We start from the raw sequence: 26076 nt of genomic DNA, 5'->3' as shown, positions 1-26076 counted from the left end.
AAAGAAAAGAAAAGAAAAGAAAAGAAAAGAAAAGAAAAGAAAAGAAAGAGAAAGAACTTCCCCTAACAGTGGTCTGGTAGAAATAAGTTTATATCATTCAGGAATTTTATGATTTTCCTTGTGTCTGTAACCTTCTGTTGTCACCCAAAATGGAACAGAAATCTTATGAGGCCTTTATGCATAAAGACAATAGCTCTTTTCTATATGTTTTTCTAACATTTATATAGCACATATTATGTACCATGCACTGTGCTAAGCACTTTACAAATACTATCTCATTTAATCCTCACAACAACTTGTAAGGTAGAAGATATTATTATTCCCATTTTACAGATGAAGAAACTGAGGCAGAGGTTAAGGGATTTGCTTATGGTCACACAGCTAGTAAGTGTTATGAGGCAGGATTACAACTCAAATCTTTCTGACTCCAGGTACACCACTCTATCCACCATGCCACTAGCTGTCTCTGTTTGGAATTCGTTTTCCCAAAGGGGTGATATATGTGTTCTGTTCCACCTGTATTCTCAGCCAAATTTCCTTAAATATCTAACTCATGTCAGACTAACTGAGATTAGGGATTCTGCATGTGATCATGGACCAGAGCAAAAGCGATGGGTTCAAATGCTGCTTGAGCCCAGGATCCATGATAATGCCTGCTTTGGCACCATGCTCCTAGGCATCATGTAGAATATTGGCATCTCTGAGACAATGCTATGTGGTCACTTGATCTTGCCCAACATCTCTCTACATTATCTCGGTTTCTTCTGATATGATGGAGTCAGTCTAAATTCTTCATGCCCTGTTTGATAACAAAGAGATTTAAAGTCAGAGGACATAGGTTCAAATCCCTCTTAACCCTTGGAGTTTAGGTTTCCAATCATCTATAAAAATGAGAGATTTAGACTAGATGACTTCTAGAATCATTCCTAGCTGTGATCTGTGTTCTCTTCATTATGTGTCCTTTAGAACTTCCAGAGAAAGGATCCATGTGCTTTTTAAAAAGTACTCCAATAACTATTTTATTATAATTGGTTTCCTCTGTAATCCTAAGAATTTTATTTTAAGCATTTAAAAACATGGTTGCTAGATGGAATCTATAGGCTTCCCCAGGCAGCCAAAGGGATCCATGACAGAAAAAAGGTAAAAAACCCCTCTTCCAAGCGTGTCCTGGAGCCAGCTCAAATCATCTTTCTCATGAGCTAATTGTGACATTTTCAAAGTGAGTATTTATACCTTAAGAATTAGCAAATAAGGGCTTGATGTACTGTTCTGTGATTGTCTAGACTTAAGAGAGTGGGAAATACTAATAATGCAATTAAACTTTAAAAATGTCCCCTCCCCCCTCAGAAAGCTAATTATTAAATATTTACCAGCATGACTGCTTCCTCTTCTAAAGGGATTTTCTCTCTTCCCTTTTCATTCTGTAATAAAGCCTTTGAAGAAGGAGCAATGAACACTGGTCACTTATGCTTCAGGTTCTTTGCCTAATTCAGTTTAAAATAGTTGGATATTCTTTTGCAATTAGCTTTTGATCTTTTCTCCAAATCCTAAACTTAGTATCATAGCAGCATAGATTTGAGCTAGAAGGGACCATAGACACCACTTGGTTCAATCCTTTCATTTTACATCTGGGTAAACTGAGGCATAGGAAAGTAAAGTAATTTGCTCAAAGTTACCCAGCTAAATTTCAGAAATGGGATTTGAACCTGGGTCTTCTAACTCCAAATCCACTTATCTTTCCCTGTTCCACACATCTTCATTTTGCCTACAAAAAGCTGTTTTCCTGTTCAATTCTATGGTATGGCTCTCCCTCCTAAGTCAGAAGGGGAAGAGAAGAGAAAAGGAGTCATGGCAAAAATTTGGCAAAAGCCTCATCATCCAAATTGGTTCTCAATTCCTAAGCATCCCGCTTTCGAAATACTCCCAACTATAGTTTAAAAACAAAAGTTTGAAAGCCGTGGGATCCATTCTAAAGAAGGAGTTGTTTCTGCTCCAAACCTTTCCTGGACTTTTTGTTGAAGAAGAACAAAATAACGAAGGCATTAACAAAAACACAAGCGACTGCCAAAGGGGGAGAAGGAGTTCCTGTAAAGAACTGAAACAATAAATCTCCTCTCTACTGAACTCCCAGAGGGACTGTGTGCATTTCCTCTGGTTATCAAAACCCCTGAATAAGTCAGAATGGGCTGGAACTGGACACATTCTACACACCTTTTCCATTTGCTAATTAGGCCCTGCCTCTCTGGGACAGAAGACTCCCTAGCTGGCTGGGCAAGGGCATCGCACCGACACCCGGGACCGCCATGAAGCTGCTCCACGGGACCTTCCTCTTCCTTTCTATGTGCAGCCTCTGCTACAGTCAAGGAAGCCAGGGTAAGAGGATTTTCTCTCACACCTCTTATTTGCTTCTCTGGTATAACTTCAACGAGCAGAGGATTCTAGTTGTCCTGTCTCTTTGGCCTTCAGTTTCTTCATCTTTCAAATGAGCAGATTGAACTACATGGTCACTGAGGTTCCTTCTCAGCTTTGGAATGATGATCAGTGATCTGGCAAGACCCCATGGCCACTGTTTGTACACAAGGCTGAGTGTTCAGAGGAGTCAGAGGTAGGAGGAGGTGTTTTCATTGGAAGAAAATGATGGAATTTAAAACAATTTCTTTGTAGCAGAAACTTCAAAGGCTTTAAGGGACCTATTCATAAGAGGAGACAAAGAGAGAGAATGATCATGAATGATCTTTAGCCCCAACTCTCTAAGCAGTGGGTTGTGTCTTTATCCCTCTTTGGGTCTTCCTGACTGCCAGCCTTCTTTACACCAATTACACCATGCAGCCTACACATCGATAAGTACTGAAAAAGTCTCTATTCTAGGCACAGTCAAATTTTATGCATGTGAGTGTGAGAGAGACAAAGGCCAAAAGAGAGACATGCCAAGAGACACAGAGAGAGAGTCAAAAAAATTGCCCATGGTCCCTGAGGTAGTCAGTAACAGGGCTACAATTCAGAGCCAAGTTCTGTGATTTCAGGATTATTTCAGGATTTCAGCTGAGATTATTAAATTCAAGATTATTAAGTAATTGTCATCGTAAGGTGCTATGTAAGTGTGGGATTATTATTATTATTTAGCCATATCTATATTCTTATTCTCTATGATTTAAAAAAAAAGTATGTTTAACTACATTATCTCTTTTTGATAGTTGGAAAAATGTCCTATATACATAATGTGTGTGAGTGTGTATACACATCTACAGATGTTTATTCATATTGATATAATAATAGCTAGTATGTATATAATGCCTACTATGTGCCAGGTATTATAATAAGCTCCTTATAAATACTACCTCATTTGATCCCCACAACAACTTTGGGAGGTAGGTGCTATTATCACCCCAGTTTTATGGATGAGGAAACAGAAGCAAACAGAAATTAGGTGACTTGCCCAGGGTCACACAGCTAGTAAGTGTCTGGGGCACTATTTGAATTTAGGTCTTCTTGACTCCAGGCCCAACAATCTACCCCCAATATGTGTATATTTTTATGCAGGGAAGATTGAAGAATATATATAAGTATATACGTGTACATATGTATATATGTACTTATGTGTGTTCTTCAACCTGTATTCTTCTGTATGTGTGTATGTATATGCATATTTTTTTAATCTTACCTGGCACTGTGCAGGCTGCTTCAGAACATTTCTTTGATTTAAGAATTTGGATTGACAGTTTTCTTCCATTGAGGATAGAATGAAGATGCTTAAGGAGAGAATGTATAAGAATAATCATAATAGCTAGTATTATACGCCAAGAGCTTAACAAACATTTTGATCCTCACAAGAACCCCATGAAGTAGGTGCTGCTATTATCCCCAATTTACAGATGAGGAAATTGAAGTAGGTAGAGATTAAGTCACTTTGTCCATGTTCCACAACTAGTAAATGTCTGATTAAGGATTTGAACTCAGGTCTTCCTGACACCAAGCCTAAAGCTCTATCTGCCACTCCAAAAAGGCCCTCTCAACTGGATTAAATTCAAAAAGCTTTCTTGGACATTTTATGTGTACTTGCTAGGGATGGGGAAGGGAGGAGATTTTAGAGGATCCAGATATATCCTTTCTTGATTTAAGAAACTTTAGGTGAGGAAGCAAAGTGGCGCAGTGGCTAGAGCACCGGCCCTGAAATCAGAGGACCTGAGTTCAAATCCAACCTCAGACCAAACACTTGACACTTACTAGCTGTGTGACCCCGGGCAAGTCACTTAACCCCAATTGCTGAAAAAGAGAAAGAAAGAAAAAAACTTTAGGTGAGAAAGCTTCTGCTAGCAATGGAGATCAGTAGTTGCTTCTTAAACCTTTGGGTCAAGGAATCAGAAGTGGAACTTCTTGATCTTCCTCAGTCCAAAGCCAGCTCTCCAAATTGCTCTTCAATGCATCCTCTCTAATAGTATGTGAGCCTGGGACAAATGGAAATTTGAATACAAGGCGCAAGTGTCTACAGAAGAATATTATTGCCTCAAAGAGTTCTATTTCCATTGCGTTATCATTGTTCCAGAGAAGCTTTTTTTTTTCTTTTCCAAGATTCTCTAGTTCTAGACTCAAGGAAATGCTGCACATGTGTAATCACTGTTTTTTCCAAATTGATTTAAAGAGAAATCACTGAAAAGAAGAAGGCCCTGCTTTATTCAATATAATTCCTTCATGTTTGTTTTCTCTTTTGAACCAACGAACCTTTCTCTCTTCTCTCTCCCATTTTTTACTACTTAGGCCTTAAAGAGAAAGATGGAAATAGGTAAAAACAACAATAACAAAGAATTCAATGAATGAAGATTAAAGACCAGGATAGTGGATTATGTAGAGGATTAACACTAAACCCTTCGAAGGCTTTATGTGGTTGAAAAGATCAGGTCAGAGGAAAAGACAATGATCTTCCCCTCAGGTCTTGCCATTGTCTCTGTGCTTTTTTTCCCCAACTCATTCATTGACATTGGGAACAAATTTAGGGCTAAAAAACTAGGGAATCTGCAACCCAGAGATGTTTGGTAGTTATTGAGCAAATGCTTATTATCTGCCTTGTTTAGACTTCAGAGATTAAACAGGGACCGTATACCACCAAGTAAAGTGACCTCTGCCAATGAGATCCAAGCTACTGAACACCAATCTTGGGGCATTGGCTAGCTAGGAGAACTCTGTTCTTTATTCTAAAGAATTTGGTATCTGGGACAAAGAATTGCTTTAAGACTTCAAATGCAAGACCCTGAGGGAACAAGACAGGAGGATATGAGTGGAGGCTTTCATTTTCGTTTTTTTGTTTGTTTCATTTTGTTTTGGTGATCTTGTGCAAGGGCTTCTGCCTTTTCTAAAAGATTTGGGGCAGAACATCAGTCATGGTCTATAAACAGAAGAAAAAAAATAAATTTGTACCTCCTTTGGAAAGCTAGAGGAAACAAATGTGTACAGGCATACCTCTGAGATATTGCGGGTGTGGTTTCAGACCTCCATAATAAAGTGAATAACACAATAAAGCAAGTCACATCCAATTTTTGGTTTCCTAGTGCATATAAAAGTTATATTTACACTATACTGTAGTCTATTAAATGTGCAATAATATTATGTCTAAAATCAATGTACATACCTTAATTAAAATACTTTATTGCTAAAAAGAAATGTTAACCATAATCTGAGCCTTCAGTGAGTTGTAATCTTTTTGCTAGTGGAGGGTCTTGCCTTGATATTAATGGCTAGATGTTAGTTGCTGAAGGTTGGGGAGGCTGTGGCAATTTCTTAAAATAAGACAATGATGAAGTTTGCCCCATCAGTGGACTCTTCCTTCCGTGAGAGATTTCTCTGGAGCATGCAATGCCATTTGGTAGCATTTTACCCACAATAGAACTTCTTTCAGAATGGGAATGAGTCCTCTCAAATCCTGCTGCTGCTTTATCAATGAAATTTATGTAATACTCTTCAATGTTGTTGTGTCTCAAAGAATAGGGAGGCCTGAGGAAAGGGACAGAGATGAAGGGACAGCCAGTCAGTAGAGCAGTCAAAACACATACAACATTTATTGATTAAGTTCACCATCCTATATGGGCATGGTTTGTGGCACCCCAAAATAACTGCAATAGTAACATCAAAGATTACTGATCACAGATCACCATATGAGATATAATAAAAATGAAAAAGTTTGAAATATATTGAGAATTACCAAAAGGTGACACAGATATGATGTAAGTACACACTGTTGGAAAAATGGTACCAATAGATTTGTTTGATGCAATATTGCCACAAACCTTCAGTTTGTAAAAAAAAAAAAATTCCCAAAACACAGCAAAGTGAAGTGAAATATAATAAGGTATGCCTGTATATGGATTCTCTTTTTTGTGTCATTTACCCTCTAAATAGCACTTACCTCCTGTCTCTCCTCTTATTATAGTTGTCAAAATTAGACATGGAATATTCTATAATAGCTCCATATCTGATTGCATAGGGTCTATAATGATTTGTACAGAGATGCTAGTCAAGAAGACTAATTTTATTGATTTTCCTCTTTTTGTGCTGCTTATCAGGACAGCAGGGTAGATTAAAAGGCTCATTTGGAGTTAATTGGATAAATTGGGTACTCATTTGTGCCACAGCTCTTGCCCTAAGGTATAACCCAAGTAATTGGTCACTGAGAGTGTCTACAGTAATCCACTTATGCCCCAGATCTGTGGTTGACATTAGACACCAGATCTTGCTTCATCTTCACATCCTATCCAACCCCTCTCCCAGGACACCCGACTATTTGCCTATGGCCAGCTTGGGAATGCTGCCTATTCCACCTCCTCAGAATAAAATTCTCCTTCCTGGTCACTCTTGTATATATAGAGAGATGTATGTATGTGTGTGTATATATGTGTGTGTGTGTGTGTGTGTATACACACATATACACATATATGTGTATGTATATATGTGCATGTGTGCATGTGTATATGTACATGCACATGTATATGTATATATGTATGTGTATATGTGTGTATACATGTATACACACATATGTATGTATCTGTTTATATACATATATGTATGTATGTGTGTGTATATATGTGTATATATATATATATTTATATGTATATGTCATCTTACCCTATTAAAATATGATCTTCTCCAGGACAGAGTCTGTCTTTTGAAGAAAAAAGAAAAATGTATCCCCAGTACACAGAATCTAGTAGGTGATTAATAATTACTTTCTAATCCATTACAAGAGAAAAATAGGCTGTTTTAAGAATCACAGAATCTTATGCTAATTTACTTGTCTTTGCCCTCCTGCCCCTGCCACCTATGTAACCTTGGGAAACCTGACACAATTTCTCTGTGCCTCATCTGTAAAATGAGGGGTTAGATTAAATAATCTTTAAGTACCCTTCTACTCTAAATCTATGATACTATGATCCCAACTCTATAATATTATGGAATATCAGGCCCAAGAGAGGTAAGAAAATGGTCCATCCAAGTTAGTTCCTAGAAATTCAATTCTCAAACCATGCCCAACCCCAAGGAACTGAGATGCCCAGATGTTTTTAAGGGTTGTCTAAGTACCATATGATTTTCCTCCAAAGGCCAAATGTAATGTAGGAGGGATGGCAGCTCAAGGACTGAGAAAGGCTTCTTGCAGAAGGTGGGATTTGAAGGAAGCCAAGGAAATTAAAAAGCATAGAGGACAATCAGTGCAAGACATGGGGGCTAGAAATGGTGTATCATCTTTGAAGAATTGCAAGTAGTCCACTCTAACTGGATGGGAAAAAGCCTGGAAAGGTAGGAAAAAGAGACATTACAGAGAGTTTTCAGTGCCAAACATTTGATCCTGGAAGCAATATGGAACCAAAGCAGCTTATAGAGCAGAGCTGTGAGGTGGTCAGTTGGATGCACTCAACTGCTGAGTATAGGATGGATTGGTGCAAGGAGGAATTTGATGAAGAGAGACTCCTTAGAAGTCTAATGTAACAGTCCAGGCACTAGGTAATCAGAACCTGAGCTAAGGTTGTGTTGTGGGTACAGAGCAGACAGAAAAGGATATGTATGACATGTAGTTTCTATAGAAATGATAAGATTGGCAACAGATTAGCATGACATTGAGAAGTTGGGGATGACACTGAAGTAGGTAACATAAGATGAATGAAAAGTCTGAGAGACAGAATTTCTGGGTAATTAATAATCAATTTATTAATTAGATTAGCAAATAATCAATGAATTGAGGTCAATGGTTCTCTCGGTAACCAAAGACCCCACATGGAGGCCATTGAATGTTACCTTTGGGAGAGGGGATGTCCTTGAGGGTGAAAATCAACTCCAACTGGTTAACCATTAATGGGAGAATGAATATTATAATGAGAGGTGGGCTTTTTCTAAGGAGGGCCGGGGGACCTATGATCACGTCAGCATTTTCCCAGATCATTTGCCTCCAGCAATCTATACAAAAGAATCTATTCTCTACCCAGTCCTACCTGAGTTGAACCATGGGTCAGAATTCACCTAGATTAGATTCTCTTTACCCCTTAATCAGAAATAAACTCTCCCAGTTGAGTGAGGTGCCACCCAAGATTGAGGAGAATGTCTCATTGCCAGCCCTGTCTTCATAAGGACTGGGCTTTAAATATGGAAGTAAAGAAAGGAGAAAAAACTAATTAATTAGTTAATTAATTAACTAACCTGCTAATAATTGGTTATTAATAAGAAAAAAGAAGATCTTTGGGTCCTGTGTACAAAATTGGTTATTAATATAATAAGAAAAAATCATTTTTCTCAAATAGGTCACTGGAAAGATGGTGGTACCCTGAACAATAGTAAAACAGAAGTTTAGAGGAGGAGAAGGTTTGGGTAGAAAGATAATGAGTTCTGTTTTGGACATGTTGAGTTTCCAGAAAATACATTTAGAGTCTTATTTTGAGTGACTATAGCTTGAGATAGACAAAGATAGACATATAGATCTAGGAATCATCTGGTTCAACTCGGGTTTATACTGGTAAATGTTTAACAACCAGTCCTCTTGAAAAAAAAAAAACTACACACATAAAATACTTTAAACTTTATCTTCACATTAGTAACATTTTCTTCATCACGTTCTTAAGTCTAGAAATCAAAACAATGAATTTCCTGATTCTTAGAATTCGACAATTTAGATCCCACTGAAAATTTTATAATTGGCTGTCAAGAGCCTTTATACACTGGCTTTGGCAAACCTGTTTGAAGCCATGGGAGTGGTTGAGATCACCAAGTGAGAAAGTATACAGCAAAAAGGGAAGAGGGTCCATGACAGAGCATTGAGGGGATACCTGAGCTTTCTCACCACTAGTGAAAATGAATAGGTAAACAGGCTCCTTCTGCACGATCTAGACAGACTAATGAAGCCATGCGTGTTTCTCTTCAGTAACTCAAAAGCTCCCATCATGGCTTCCTCTCTCAGGATATCTAATTTGAAGAGTACACACTAACCTAGAATTATCCTTCCGTAGCATAATTAATTATTTAGAGGTGAATTAAATGTAATTAGTTAGAGTAGTTTGAATAATTAAATTAGATCTATCAGTGAGCTATTTATCATTTTTCATTTTCCCCCCTTCCTTCTGATCTCAGTCTCCATTCAGGGATATTTTATTCCCATTAATCATAGATCACAGACTTGTGGATCAAAGGAACTTCAGGGGCCAGTTATTCTAAATCCCTCATTTTACAGATGAGGAAACTGAGACTGAGGAGGCTAGGGGACTTGCCCAAGGTCTCACTGCTAATAAACATCAGTTACAGGAACTGAACCCAGGTCCTCTGGCTGGAGAGCGCAGTTAGTCAGTCAATATACAATTATTTATTAAGCACCTATTCTGTGCCTGGCACTGTGCTAAGCACTGGGGATACAAAGAGAGGCGACAGTCTATCTTTACAGTCTAATGGGGGAGACAACATCCAATTATGTACTAACAGCCTATCTATAGCATAAATCGGAAATAGTCAACAGAGGGAAAGCACCAGATTTAAGAATTCAAAAAGATGAATGATGAATGAATTAAAGACTTTTTTTGTTTTCTTTTGATCATTCTTGTCCATATGTAGTAGAGCATAATCTTTTTTTAAGAGCTGACAATGTATTGTCCTAGAGAGTGTGATCTCAGGAGCCCTGAGCGGTGGGGGTGGGGATGTGGGGGAGAATGCAAACACTTTTGAGTGATGAGGAAGGGGCAGCAGTGATGTACTGTCAAGGTTGAGTGAGCCTCTTGCCAGACATCAAGGGTGTTTGCTTGTTCAGTTTTCTGGACATGTTTTTCCCCTCTTTGCTGATAATACATTGTTGCTGGAGTGGTAGGGAATGTGTATTGTCTGCCTGCATTAATTAACTAGCTTCCCATGAGGAAGGAGCTATAACCTATTGAAAAGCAATATTTAGAGAACAGCTCTCCTCTTGCCCATTGAGAGAGGAAAAATGTGATGCTCTGATTTCCTAAGTACCATAACTGTGGTGGGGATCAAAGCCCAGAAACTGGCAGGTTATGTCTTAGGCAAATTTTCAAATCATAGAATTTCAATGGCAGACACATACCCAACCAGATCCTTTCACTTGCTATCTGCCTGAAGCTTCATTTCAATAAATATCACTGCAGATACAAATTGAGTCCAGAATTCAATTATAATCTTCAGATTCAGAGAGCTAGACTGAATGACCTCTTGAGATTAAATGACCTTTCCAGCTCTGTGACTCACATCCTCGGCTACTGATCTTCATCTTGCCTCTGAGAGAGTTACACGTTTTAAATTTATATAGACACAGCTTCGGTCTGGGAGGCAAGAGACCCAACTGGCAGTTTCTTTTCTATAATAAAGGGATAGGAACTGGACCTCTTTTTTCATAGGTATGGGAAAAACCCTAGGTGAGGAAATGCTCTCTACAAATCTTGTCAATCTCTCTGTCTCATAATAATAATAATAATAATGATCATTAATACATTAATGATAATAATTAACATTATATAGTACTTTAAGGTTCTCAAAGCACTTTACACACATATTACCTCACTTTGTCTTTAAAGCAACTCTGGGAGGTTGGCGCCATTATTATCCCCATTTTTCAGATGAGGAAACTGAGCCTGAGAGAAGTTGGGCAACTTGCCCAGAGTTACACAGTTAGGAAGTATCTGAGACAGGTTTCTCTGACTGCAATACCACCAGACTAGCCACTGCATCACCTGTCTTAGAGTCTTAGGGAGTTGAGCTGCCTCCCCAACAGAGTTGTTTTAAGATCTAATAAGATTATGTGTATATGTACATAAATTCATAATATATGCAAATATGTATGTATAATATATACATATATGCATATATGTGCATACACAAATATAGTTATACATATGTGTGTAAACTTGTATACCTATTTATGTATACATACGTTATATAAAGTACATTTAATACATTATGTATCACAGAATATATATTAAATGATGTGTATATCATAATATATTATATATTGCATAAATTATATAAAGTATATTACATACTATATTATTATATTGTATTTTATCATATAATATGTTATATTTTACACATATAGAAAGCATTGTACAAATACTAGCTATTATTATTATTATTATTATTATTATTATTATTATTATTATTATTACCTAGAACATTGAGGATTGAATGACCTACCCAGGGTCACACAACCAGTATGGGTCCAAGGTAGGGCATGGACTCGGGTCTTCCTGGCTTCAAAGACAGACCTGCCAGGCTACCTCTTCTATGACATACTAATCTAACTCATTTCAGTACTTTGGGTCTCAGTTTCCTCATCTGTAAAGTAAAGAGGTTAAACTAGATATCAGTGAAGTCCTCTCTGTTTCTATGATGCCATCGTTCCACAAATTTCTATACATTCTGCCTGGAGTTATCTTGGCTTAATTTCTTCCTGTTATTTCTAGATATGCACCTCCCTGCTCCCCACTCCCGCCCAAGGCAACACCACATCCATTCCATAGTATCTACTTCCTTTGGATATTTTCAGATAGGGCTCTTGGAAAATGTTTATTCTACGTGGGAAAGACTAGTCTAAGCTTTCTTTTTAAGAGCTTATTGGATGGCAGCCAATAAGAGGAAAGAATCCAGATTCTGTGCAGTATATTTGTACATGTGATTCGGGGTATGTGTCTTCAATAATAATAGCTAGTATATATACATACACATACACACACATATATGCATATATATGCATACACACATATATGTATGTATGTGTATCTATATATATGGTGTTCCTTTAAAAGTCAAATAAGAAAATCCATGTAAGTCACCTCACAAACCTTAAATACAGGGTGTCTCGAAAGTCTTAGTGTAGTAAACTGCAACAACTTTACATAGGCTTCCTTATTTGATCCTCACAACAACCCCGTGAAGGGTGTATCACATGTACTATAGTCCCCACCTAACACATGAGGAAATTTCACTCAGAGAGATTAGCTGACTTGTCCATAGTCACATAGATATCAGAGACAGAATTGGAAGCTAGATCTCTCATGACTTCCTATGATTTAGGCCGGCTCTCTTTTCCCAGCACTATCTCTACGGGTAGACAACATTCTGTTCTTCCCACCTCGCCACCTCACCCACCCATGGACCTTAGATTTTCAAAGGTCGGGATAGTCCATCTCATGTCACTGTCTTCATAGCTGCTCTCTGGATCTCAGCCATAACCACATGCTCAACATCAGGATATCAGGAAATTCTCATTTATCCTCATTATTATTAGTTGCTCATCCAGGAAGCTTCAAGGCCCTGTTCCTCTTTCCTTTTCTTGTTCTTCTTCCTTTCATTCTTCTTTCTTCTATTGTTCCCTCCTCATAGCTGGTTAAAAAAAATCATATCCAGAAGGAATTACTTCATTTGTCCTTCACCTTCTCATCTAGGATGATGGGAAATGTCCTGGATTCTGTCCCTTAGTGAGCCAGTCCACACTTGGAGGGAGGAAAAATGAGCAAAAACTGAGTAGTTATGGGTCTATAAAGAAGTCATAATGGAAAAAAGAAACAGGACCTATACATGACTTTTCCATGGGACAGCATTCAACAAGCCTCATTTAATACTGTCTTATGTTTGCACACCACACTGAACATTTTTTTATTTTTAAAAACACATTTTGTTGATGTTTTTCATATTCATATCAGTCATTTCAAAACCCCTATCCTTCAGACTGAAACTTTCCAGTTACAAAAAAAATAGTTAAACAAAAACATCAGATGCAATGACCACATCTGACAATATATATAATATTCTGTAGTATTAGTAGAAATAATAGGAATAATTCATAATAATAATAACTAACATTTATACAGTGCTTACTACTTTACAATTATTATCTCATTTGATCCTCAGAACAATCCTAGGAGGTAAGTGCTATTTTTTAATCTCTATTTTACAGATGGGGAAACTGAGGCAGATTGTGGTTAAGTGACTCACTTAGGGTCACACAGCTAGGAAGGATTTGAGGTGGGATTTGAACTCATGTCTCCCTGCTCCAGGCTCAGCACTCTATCCACTAGGTCATCTAGTTGCCTCTGTACCACAAAGTGTGTGTGTGTATGTGTGTGGGAGAGAGAGAGAGAGAGCAGGAGATATCTATTTTGTTTCTTGTCCTGTCTGTCTGTCTGTCTGTCTGTCTCTCTCTCTCTCTCACACACACACACACACACACACACACACACACACACTAGAATTACAGGGGTGATCCTCCACTAATGGGAGCTCACCATACTAATGCTGTACTAAATGTGGACACCCAACCCACTGGTGTTCAGACCTCCAGAGCTCAAGAGATCAGCTACAGGGATTACAGGTGTATACAACCATGTCCTACTTTTGGCTTCTTACCTGTTCTCTGAGAACTCAGAACTCAGCTTCTTTTAAGTGATCTTGTCACTTACCTTGTTGTAGTCATGCATACTGTCCTCTTGGTTCTGATTATTTCACCATGCATTGGTTCATCAAATCTTATCACATGCCCCCGAATTCTTCCCACCCATCAATCTTACCGCACAGTAAAATTTCATTACGTTAATGTGCCGTGCTTTTTCAGTCATTTCTCAATCAATAGATAACCCTTTATTCCCAGTCATAATGAGTGCTTTCATGATTATTTGGTATATATTGCACTTTCGTTTTTGCCTTTGACTTCTTTGGGGTGGTATCCCTAGGTCAAAGGATATGGAGAAGTGAGTCGCTTTTCTTACATAATTACAAATTGATCTCTTGGATGACTGAACCCCTTCATGGTTCCAAAAAATGGCATAGCAGCAGATCTCTCCTCCCACAGTCTTTTTATACATGGACAGTTCTTATCTTCTGTCATTGACAACTTGCATGGTGTGTAAGGTGAAACCTGAAGGGTGTTTTAATTGCATTTACCACTTGAATTCTTCTTTCCATTCATTCTTCTTCTTTCACTCATTCTTCATTCTTCTTTTGAAAATAATTTGTTCCTGTTCTTTCACCATTTACTGCACCTCTTCAAGAATGTCTTAGTATTAACTATTTGACTTAATTCCCCACATATTTTGGATTTCAGATTTTTATTGGTGATATTTGCTAAAAATATATATATATATATCTTCCCACTTTATAGTTTCTCTTTTAACTTTAATCTTCAGTGATTTTGTTCAGGCAAAAACGTTTTAATTTTATGTAATTTGAAATTCCCTCATTCTTTTTAAAAATGTATCCTCTTACCCTTGTTTAGTTAACTATTCTCTTCCTTACATGTAACTGGGGGGGAAATAAAATACTAAATAAAATTAAAATCAAAAAGAATTCTCTTCTTGTCCTTAGATAAGATTCTTACCTTGGGATCTGTGAACTTGGATCTTCATCTGAGTCACTCCTGCTTAGACAGTCCCCAAGGCTCTGTCATGGACCCTTTCCTCTTTTCGATAGTATTTTATTTGAAGAACCCATCAATTCCCACAGTTCCTTTTACCATCTCTATGATGAGGATTCTCAGATCTACTTATCTGGCCTTAACCTTTCTGCTGACCAAGAGTCTAACATTTCTAAATCTCTTTAGAACATCTCGAATTATATGTCCCATTGACATCTTAAACTCAACATGTCTCAAAATTAACAGACTGTCTTGCCCCAAACCCTCCCTTCTTCCTGAATTTCCTGTTACTGCAAAGGGTACCAGCATCCTTCCAATCATCCAAGCTTGCCACCCAAATGTGACTCCTCACTCTCTCTCACCACTCATATCCAATCAATAGTTTAGTTCTGTCATTTCATACCACATATAAAGTGGATTTGAAAGAGGTGGGATACACACATGGCACTGTGGTTTGTTGACACTGAGGAGTGGTATAGAGGCCTGGTTCCAGTCAAGAAAAAGGTGAAGGCATATTTATTAAAACCTAGCTTCCCAGGGAAAGATTCCAGAGTTCCTCTGGGAGAGGAAAATAAGGATGATGACTAGAATGCAGGCAGCATAATGTGGAGACAGATGCTCAGCCAGAAATTGTAGGACTCGTATTGGTGGATAATTTCAAAGGGATCCACCTGTAGGAAACAACATGAGTGAAGAAACAAAGTCTAGAATGAGAATGGTACATGAGAGAGGATAAACCAATATAACTGGAGTTGGGAAACATATCTTGAAAAATACTGAAATAGACCAAAAGGAACTAGTTGATGTATGACGTTTGATCTTACGCTAAAATTTTTTAAATATAATCAGATAATCAACAAGACACAAGTTGCAGTTCTTAAGCAAAGGGGTGACATAATAAAGTCCTGGTTCTTCTATGTGTGGTAAAGGAGAAGATATATGTCTGAGCAGTAGGCAACAAAATGTATGTAAGACCTTTAGTGGATATTAAAAACATTCCTCTGACTTTTTTCTTAAGGACCAGGGTATCTTGACAAAATATGAATCTCAAATTGTCTCACTCTTCTCCGCATCATATAAGAGACTCTTTCAGCTCAAAAACCACTTGCCTCTTCACTGACAGTGGGCCTGTTCCATCTAATTTCTCCAAACACATGGCCTCGTAACTAATTTTCAGCCATCAGCTAGGCTACCAGGGCTTACTCCCATGTACGTAGGTCCCCATCTCCACCTTCCTGCACTCCTACTCTCTACCTTTTGCTCTGGAAACAATCATCAAGTGAATATTAATTTTGCTATTACAAAAGGCCTGACCACAGATTGCCCTATGGCACCACTCATAATTCTGACGACTTGACAAATTGAAGCTCTCTTCCCTGGCCACCATTTTTCTAGTTGTAACGTCTCCCTTTTAGAATGTAAGTTCCTTAAGGGCTAAGACTGTTTTATGTTTGTCATTGTATTCTCTGAACTTAGCATAGAACCTAGAATGTAATAGGAGCCTTAGTCATTCATTTATCGATTTCCTGTAATTTTGAGGTCATTGAATCATATATTCCTCTTATTCCTCTCTGTCTAAACCCTTTCAGTGACTTTAGAACCTTATTACTTTGGAAACTGAAGACACCAAAATGTCTTTAAGAATAATTTTCTTGACAACACTAGGACACTGAATTTAGAAGATGAGATGATGATACCAGGGAGAGAAATTTCCTATGATCTGGGATTAGGGTGAGAGTACCTCAACTGTGAAATGGGGATGATAATTTTACCTACTTTCCAGAGTTGTTATAAGGATTAGGTGAGGTAAAATTTCTAAAGCGCATGGTATGTGGCACTTAATGAATGCTTATTCTTTTCATTTCCTTTCCCTCTCATTAGTAAAATGATAATAATAGCATCTACTTCACAAGGTTGTTTTGAGGCTCAAATGAGTTGATTTAGGGATAGGACTTTGAAAACCTTAAAACTCCATATATGTTCTAGTTATTATCCTTCCTCCTGCCATATCAAGGTTTTAATAGGTAACTCTGACCAACCAATTAGGATCAGGACTAAACTCTAATAGCCATTAAAGATTATGCCCTATAAACCTTTTTATCTTCCCTCTTCACTTGTATATTACTCTGAAGTGCAGCCTCGTAATTCCCCTTTAAATACCATAGAAATAGGTCAGCTGTCATTAAGGAAAGGGGTTGGGTAAAGGAGGCTCCATGCTAGTGTGCACATGGGGTACGGCTACTAGGTGGGGGCAGGGAGCCAATATCTCTGCCTCTCTAGACAGGTAGCCTTAATGTTCAGCATGGAACAATATCTTATTGATTTTTTTCACTCTTCTTATTAATCTCCTGTCTACTTTCATTGACATTGATGTCACCTGGACCTCTGCCCTGGAGCCTTCTATCTGAGTGCCTCTGGGGGAAGCCACCGGTTTTAATAACAGTTTGATCAGAGAAGCAATCTGCTCTATTCCCAAGGTTTTGAGTGGCAGTCAGGATGTTTTTGGCCATCTAAACACAAACAATCCTGAATTCCAGAGAATTGTTAGGAAGAGTATTTTATAGAAATGTGGCCTGGGCATAGGCAGCTAGGGAAAGCTAATTGTCAAGATAGATAAACCACTGGCCCTGGAATCAGGAAGGCCTGAGTTCAAATCCAACCTCAGACACACTAGCTGTGTGAACCCTTGTCAAGTTACTTAATCTCTATGTGCCTCAGTTTCTTCAACTGTAAGTCGGAGAAATAATAATAGCCCCTTTAACTCCCAGGGTTGTTGTGAGGATCAAATGTGATAATATTTGTAAAGTACTTAGCATGGTGCCTGGCACATAGTAGGTAGGCATTTAACAAATGCTTTTTCCTTTCCAACAAGTGTGAAGTTAAAAAAGGCATTGGACTGGCCCTAGGACTGTATTGATATGAAAAATTCAGAGGCCCTCCATTTTCTCAATTCCTGTGATTCCTCTTTTCAAACTCAGTTACACACAGGGTGGCATCAAACTGAATCTTACCATTAACTATAAGTGTTATACTCCAATAATCAAAAAACTAACATTTCTATATCACATCATAACTTCCTATTTATATAGGAAAATATGACATATTCCTATATAAATATATATATTTATATATATTAATAAAAATATAAATAATATATTTATATAGAATTCCATCTCTCCCTATGCTTTGCCATGTCCTAACCTCTAATCCTCTACCCTTCAGTGCTTTCTCAAGCTATTATTCCTGCTCTGACTTTGTTTCTTCTATTTTAATTCTGGAGACTATGGTTAATTAATTCAAAACCATACTGTCCTCTACTTACACATCTTTTGACCCACTGTCCTATAATGACACAGCCCTTGATAAATCCCAACCCTGGGCTACTCCCACCATCTATCTCCTCTCTTCCTCTTCCTGTGATGATGAACAGAGCTGAAGAAAGTCACAAAGCCAAGGCGACAAGAGAAATTACATATTTTTATTATCTGATCTCAACCAGTCACTCACTACTAAGGCAATACTTTTATTTCTTCCTGATTTTCTAGCCCTCCCCCACCCTGAAAGTTATCTATATCTTCTCTTCTATCCTCAAGCCTCCCAAACCTACCCCTTCCCACAACATTTCAGCTGAAGACTTCACCTCAAACTTTACTGGAAAAAAATGAGGCCATTCACTTTGAGCTCCCTCTTTTCTTTTTCTTTTCACTGTGAAACTTTGACATCATCCTCCACACTCTCCTCCTGTCTTCTAGTCTGTGGTAAAAAAAAGGTAACCCTTCTTGCCAAAGCCAACACTTTTCATACACCTTGATCCCCCACCTCCTCTCTTCTCTAGCCCTTCAATTGTCTCTACATTTCTCTAATCCTCAGTTTTCACCTGGCTCATTCACCATTCCCTTCAAGCAGTCCCAAGTTTCTTTCATCCCTAAAAAAATCATTAGATCCCACATCTATCTCATTAATTCATCAATTAATATTTGATTCCCCAGCTAAGTTTATTAATAAACTAGAGAAACTTTTCCTTTAGGCAATTGTTCACATTCCTCAAAATATCAAAACTCCTGAACTTCTAAGATTATCTCAATTTTAAAGTTATTGGTTATACAAAAAAAGTGGGGCAGCTAGGTGGCATGATGGATAGAATGCCAGGCCTAGAGTCAGGGAAGATGAGTCTTCTTGAATTCAAATCTGGCCTCAGATACTTCCTGGATGTGTGACCATGGACAAGTCACTTAACCCTTGTTTGCCTCAGTTTCCTCATCTGTAAAATGGGCTGGAGAAGGAAATGGCAACCCACTCTAGTATCTTTGCCAAGAAAACCCTAAATGAGGTCCCGAAGAGTAGGACACAACTGAAAAACGACTGAACAACTAGCTATACAAAATAATCAATAGTGAGACAAAGACAGTTATTTATGAGATTTTTGCTGTGACATAGATCACAGCCGGCATAACCTAAAGCCATCACTGCTACTGTAGATGACTTCTGAAAACATTTTCACCATTCAGGTAACTCAGGATACGAAGAAAAAACATCTTTTCAGGAATTCTCTTCCTCTTCTTTCAAGATAATGAATAGAACGGTTCTATCCACCATCCCTCTATCTTTCTCTAAATTTTCTCCATAGCTTTTTTTTCCCAAGCCATAATTCTTACCATCTCTCTACAGACTCACTCCTCAAAGAATTCTCCTTCAAAGATTTCTTCATAATTAGTTAAATATTTCTCCCAAGAAATTTTTTCTTCACCCTCTTTCTCTGTCTTTACCACTTTTTCCTCTCAAGCTATCATTAGCTCTCTCTTTCTCAAATCATATTTCATAGGAAGTTTAATTAAATTTTTCATCTGCAGGCTCTTAAGGAGATAGTAACAGCTTCCACTGCCTTTGTAGGAACAGCTTTTGAAACAGGTCATTGTTTTTATTTCATCTCCATTCACTCATCAACACTGACTGACTTCTGACCTCATCACTTGAGGTAAACTGCTCTCTCTAATGTTGTCAGTGTCTTTTCATTGCAAAAGCTTTTGGTCTATTTTCAATTCTCAACCATGTTGACCTCGCTGCTGCATTTGCCACTGTTGGTTTCCCTTTTCTCCTGGACATTTTATCCTCTTTTGGATTTCACAACACTCCCCTCTTCTGGTTCTCCTATGATGTGTTTTACCATCCTTTACCAGCTCATCATCCAAATCATGCCCCCTAACTGTGGGTTATCCCAAGCCTCTGTGCTGAGACCTATCCTTTATACTCTTTTTTCTTAGCCACCTTATTGGTTCTTAGGAGTTTAATTATCATCTCCTGAAGACACCTTCCAAATCTACATATCTATCTCCAGTCTCTCTCTTGTCCTCCATACCTGTCATCAGCTGACTACTGGACATTTTAAACTGGTTGTCCCAGAGACACTTCAAATTCAACATAAACAAAACAGAACTTGTGATCTTTCCCTCTTCCCCTACTCTAGACCAGACCTAGTTCACTTAGGATTACAGTACAGTGAGACATCCAATCAGTGGCTAAATCTTGTCATTTCTCTATCTGCAAAAACTTCTTCTCACTACTCTCGTAGATACCACCCCAGTTTATCCCTCTTATCTGTACTATTGGAATGGTCATCTAACTGGTATTTCTTCTTCAAGTCTCTCCCCACACTAATCTATCTTACACACAATTGCTGATATGATTTTCCTTATTTCCCTATTGCATCTAAGTTCAAATATGAACTTCTTTACTTAACTCCCTTCCCATGCTTTATAGTTCAATCATACTGCCCTTTTCTCTATTCCTCATGCATGACACTCCATCTCCAACTTCTGGGTTTTGCAGTGCTTGTCACTCCAAGCTCTGAACTCCATCCTCAGCTATGCCTAAAAATCTCTCCTTTCCTTCCATATGAAGCTCAAGTATCCCCTCCACAAGCCCTGCTTGGATCTCCTCAACTGCTAGTACCCTGTCTCCCCAACTGCTTTATATTTAACTTTTATTTGTTTTATATTTATTTCACACATGTTTATTCTGCAGTATTCCTCTGCCCCTGATAGAATGTAAATTCATTGAGTGTAGACATTTTTTTTTCTTTTCTTCTTTTTGGTCTTTGTCTCCTCAGTGCCTAGCATAGTACCTGGTATATAGTTGGTGCTAAATAAATATTTGTTGATTGATTAATTAATATCCTTGTGAAATATTCTGTGATTCAAAAATCTTTAAGAGTTTAAATAGTTGACATGATGTTACACAAAGTATTATGATTATGGGGAAAAAGTGGAAAGACCTTATCAAAGCACATAGAAGTTCAGCTCTGCTATCAAAAATAGTGCCAAATTTTAAGCCAGAAAAGGTGGCCTACAACCTTTGAGGGAAATATCAGCCTTTTTAAAATTTCTTGGTTCCATTAAAATACTATTAGTATTTATTAAGAACCTGCTCCATGTAGGGTGATCATTGTGATGGAGGTTATATAAAAGAAAGAAATATGACACAGTCCTTGTCCTCAAGCAGCTTCCAATCTAGCTGAAGAGACAAAACACTAGACAGTGGTGAACAAATCTATAAAAAATTTGTCTGTTCATTTGTATGCCACAGATAATCAGGGCTATATGAGTTCAGAGAAGAGGGAAATTGGTTTGGGTTGGAGAAGTAAGGGGAAAAGAAAGGATTTGACTTTGGTCTTGAAGGATGATTAGGATAAAGACAAGTATGGAGGAAAATGGAAGCCATGGTGTGCAGGGGGGGAGGTCATGAGCATGATGTGCTTGTGGAATATCAAGAGAATCAACTCAACTAAGCAGTCTATTTTTCAAACAAATGATATTCCTCATCATTTCTTAATCTCATGCTGTCTCCCCCTACACTGAACATTCAGGCAGGCTTTTCCCCAGGGCCAGAAGAGAACTGTACCATACCATTGCCCAATCAAATTTTTCTTTTCCTTCGATAACCAGAAAAAGGTACCATTGACACCATTAAGCTTTCCTCCCTCATTCTTCCTTGTGACCCAAAGTGATCCCTCCTTCTCTCTCTGACTTCTCTTATTCTTATATCCAATGATGAGCTGGTAAATATTTAACAATGGCCTATCTGGGGGAAGAATATGCTCATGACACTCTTTTAAGTTGAATCTGCATTAATATTTTTTCCAATCGCTTCAAGTGAGAAAATCCACAAAGCAATAATTCAAGCCTTGATTCATGTTGTTTGCTATATGACAAGCCTGTTCAAACTGGCTCTGATATACCCCTGATCTCACATTCTAATTTCTATTAGAGTTACCTGTGTATATGCCCTAACTCTTTACTAGATTATAAGTGTAAGGTAAAACCAATATTTCACAGGTGCTCTCAGAAAAAAAAAAGAAACTTCAGTCTGCTACAGGCTCATAATTATTTTTTTATTGGGTCTAGCAGCAATTCTGGTGGGTGCGTTTGGGAATATTATCATTATATATACACATATATGTGTGTTTGTATGTACATATGTATATATAATAAAATTATAAAATGTTTATATATTATTGAAATTATAAAAATATTTTATATAATATATATTAACTAAATTGAAAAAAAGTAATTCTCCCTTCCTCAGTCTCAAGCTCTAAATTTATTGACAAACAAAAACACTGTGCCTAGTCAGGTAATTTATTAACAGTGGTGGGGAGGGAGAGAGGAGGAAAGGAATGAACATTTATAAAATGCCTACTCTGTGTCAGGCACTATACTAAGTGTTTTTTACAAATATTATCCCACTTAATGCTCACAACAACCCTGAGAGGTAGGTGTTGTTATTATCCCTACTTTAAAGATGAGTAAACTGAGGCAGACAGCATTTTAAATGACTTACCCAGGGTTACACAGATAGTAAGTGTCTGAGACTAGATTTGAACTCAGGTCTTTCTGACTCCAGGCCCAGAGCTCTATCTAGTGAACCACCAGCTACCTCAACAAAGAAGAGCAAAAAGACAACGTCCCTGGTTTGCAGAGTAAGAATCTCTAAAGAGTAGTGAGGTTTAAGAAGATTGGAAAAGCAAGAAAGTGACCAGGTCATGCAGGACTTTAAAGCCAAGCAAAGGATATTATACGTGAAGCAACAGGTAGACAGAGAAAGATTGAAGATAAGTAAAAGAGTAGAATTGATTCAGGGGGGTTAATCTGCTGAGGAAGGTGTGATGGAATAGGATCACTTGTGCATATAGAGTCATTAGCCTTGGCAAGGAGAAGGGCCACTTCTTCATATGAGACAGGGGTGAAGGGCAGAGGGCATCAGAGTGATGTGAGATGAGGAACAGGGGAGAATAGTAAGTTCTCTGTGAATGGCCTCGTTTCAAAAAAAATGAAATATGAGACAAGACTCTCAAACTGAGAAGGTTGGAGAGGGGGAGTGATGGGATGTCTAAGGAGGGATGAAAAAGCTGAAATAGTCATTGTGGTGAGTGGGTTAATGAATTGATTAGGGAGATTTCAAAGGATTGCCTTGCCCCAGTGAGGGTCCAGTTGAGATTACAAACTTGTAGTGAACAAAATCATCATGGTACAGCTTTGTTCAGCATCGGAGTGAAGGCAGAGAATGGTGGTAATATTCCAAGGCTCAAGATTGGCAAAACAGTATCAGTGACAGCACGAGAGGTCAAGGGGTTCAAGAGAACAGTGTAGAGTTGAAATGGTTCACCAGGGGCTCAAGATAAGGAAGGAAGGATAGTATAACCAGTGTAGGGGTGATAGTCTGGGCAAGAACTGAAGGACTGAGGAATTGGGGGTTAAAAAATAACAGGTTTTAGGTTTTGGGGCAGAGGGAGAGATAGAATGACAGTAGATTATGATCAGATAAAGGAATGGTCTGCCCAAATGAGAAAGCAAGATTTCCAGTTCATCACTGTTAAAGAGGTGAATTTTTAACCAGAAAAATTCCGGACCCTGAACTTGAGGAAATGGATTATAACTATTATCAAGGAATATTTATGTCAACACTTCATAGGACTGTGATCTCAATGATTAGGTACTCCCTTTGATGACCAAGATTATGAACTATCTAGTGTCTTAAGAGATGAAAAAGTCCATCCCTTGGTGGTCAACTTTCTGGTGATTGGTTTCTCTGAACATAACTAGGTCTATCCTTACAGAGAAGCTACATTAATAGCCGATCCAACTTTGCCGTTTATGTTTCAGGTCTACTCAAACTACACTCTGCTCTACTCAAATATCCCTGGGTCCAGTCTGGAAGCCTATCTAGCTCGGTGGCAAAACTTGCCAGAATTTCATCCCCCCCAGTATATTCCTTAAGAAATCAAAGTCACCTCCATGCCAGAATGAACCTTCAGTATGAAACCTCAGTGGAGGATCTCCAAGGAAATATTTAGAATACATGGAAAACTTTAGAACAAGTTGCAATGACATACAAATACCCAGGCATTCTTAAGTGTAGTAAGCCAAACTTCAAAGTTATTCCTTATTCCCAGTCCTATTGTAGGTGCTTAGCAGTTAACTGGATGAATCTTGTCGACTGATCTATTAGGCTATGCAAAAAGAACTAGGCATACACATGTGTTCTATCTGTCTTTAAAAAAAATAAATAAATTTAACTATTTACAAGATTTGTGGATTATATTATCAATAGAAATTAATGAAAATGAAGAATGGCATTGTAATATTTTTGTACAATTAATAATGATAATTATAAGGTTAATTCTTTTATTATTCCCAAGCAACTGACATTTCAGAAGTCACATTTAATAGCTGATGATGATGATAATAATAATAATACAGTCAATTCTCAACTTTCACAGGTGTGACCACCAAAAACTATAATCTTTTGCTAGAAATTGTTGAAAATACATTTTTCTACATATAATTAACAAAACATTAATTCTGATATGTACTTTTCCTAACACAGTAACCATCAAATAGCCAATAAAATACAGTACACAAAATAAAACTGGTAACATGCAAAATGTTTTTTCCTAGCTAGTAATTCCTTAGAATGCTGTAACCTTTTGTGCTAACATCTCAATAAAAAAGAACATTTATTTCAGACAATATTCACTTTTCATAAAAACACATGAAGTCTACAGTACCGTAAATGTCATATAGATAATAAAATTCTTAAAAATAAAACATTTTAACCTGAATATTACCTTCCAGTGTGTGAGATGGAGGAGTACTATAGATATAATTCTGTAAACCTCTCTACCTTGGCCACCCTCTGAAAACCAAGGTAGAGGTTGCTGGGACTTAAATTGTTGCTGTCAGAAGATGCAGAGACTGGTGAGGTTTTGACATCACCTCTGACACTCTGTCCTTCATTGCTGGTGGATAGCATCATGAAGGATGTACCAGATTGAAATAATCCAGCAATGTCTGCTTTCTGTGCCACTTTAGATCTTTAAGGGTCTCATGGCACACAGTGGCTGCAGGCATTCTGGCACAAAGTTTATTACTAAGCCACATCACTGACTTTGCAGGCTTGGGTTTAGAAACCAAAGGATTTGCTTTATGCTTTGAGGGCATTATAGCCACCCAAAACTTGAGTTTTAAAAGGCAACAATGAATATATCCAATGAATGCATAGGGAACTCTACAATGGTAGGGCAAACAAGACCAGTAAAGTGCCTGGTAGGATACCAGTTACTCCATAAACTTGGGCACATGGTGCCTGTCATTTTTTTCTCTACTGTGCATAACTGAAACATTAAAATGAAGTTACTGATAAAATCACAGGAATGCTTGAAGACAAGAAAGTTAAACGTGTAAATGTTGAGGATTGACTGTAATAATAATAATAATAATAATAGCTAGCATTTCTAAAGAACTTTAAGTTTTTCAAAGTGCTTTATAAGAATTATCTCATTTGGTCCTCATAGCCGCCCTGAGAAGTAAGTGCCATTATTATTCTCATCCCCATTTTACAAATGAAGAAACTGAGGTAGGCAGAGATTATTTGACTTGCCCAGCATCCAACAATTAGTAAGTGTCTGAAGCTGGATTTGAACTTAGCTCTTCTTAACTTCATGATATTTAACTCTGGAAGGAATGGTGATTTTTCTTTTGTTAGCAGATTTATCTTTCTAGTTATGTTCCTTGAGACAATATTAAAATCAATTTGCATTTTGTACATTCCCACTGCCTGGGAAGTAAGCAAGACTGTTCTTTGTACACTGAGAAGATAGCTGATATATTTAGAATCCACAAAGTAAAGAGATTCTCTGTGGACTG

General features: G+C 37.8%; 1 protein-coding gene across 3 annotated transcripts in view; it reads left to right on the top strand.

Moving 5' to 3' along the window:
- The first annotated feature begins 2165 nt into the window (after window positions 1–2165).
- Window positions 2166–26076, top strand: part of EMCN (endomucin) — a 164679-nt gene continuing 140768 nt past the window's right edge. Inside the window, exon 1 of one of the 3 annotated variants that reach the window (XM_027853435.1) lies at window positions 2166–2373. In XM_027853435.1, coding sequence (XP_027709236.1) covers window positions 2304–2373 — 70 coding nt within the window. In that variant the 5' untranslated portion in view covers window positions 2166–2303. The remainder of the gene's footprint in view (window positions 2374–26076) is intronic. The other 2 variants (XM_027853433.1, XM_027853434.1) reach the window with 2 other exon arrangements.

This window comes from Vombatus ursinus, unplaced genomic scaffold, assembly GCF_900497805.2.
Source record: "Vombatus ursinus unplaced genomic scaffold, bare-nosed wombat genome assembly UNPS02009975.1, whole genome shotgun sequence".
Lineage (NCBI taxonomy): Eukaryota > Metazoa > Chordata > Mammalia > Diprotodontia > Vombatidae > Vombatus > Vombatus ursinus.
The sequence above is the reverse complement of the archived record's forward strand: the minus strand, read 5'-3'. Positions and strand labels throughout refer to the sequence as shown.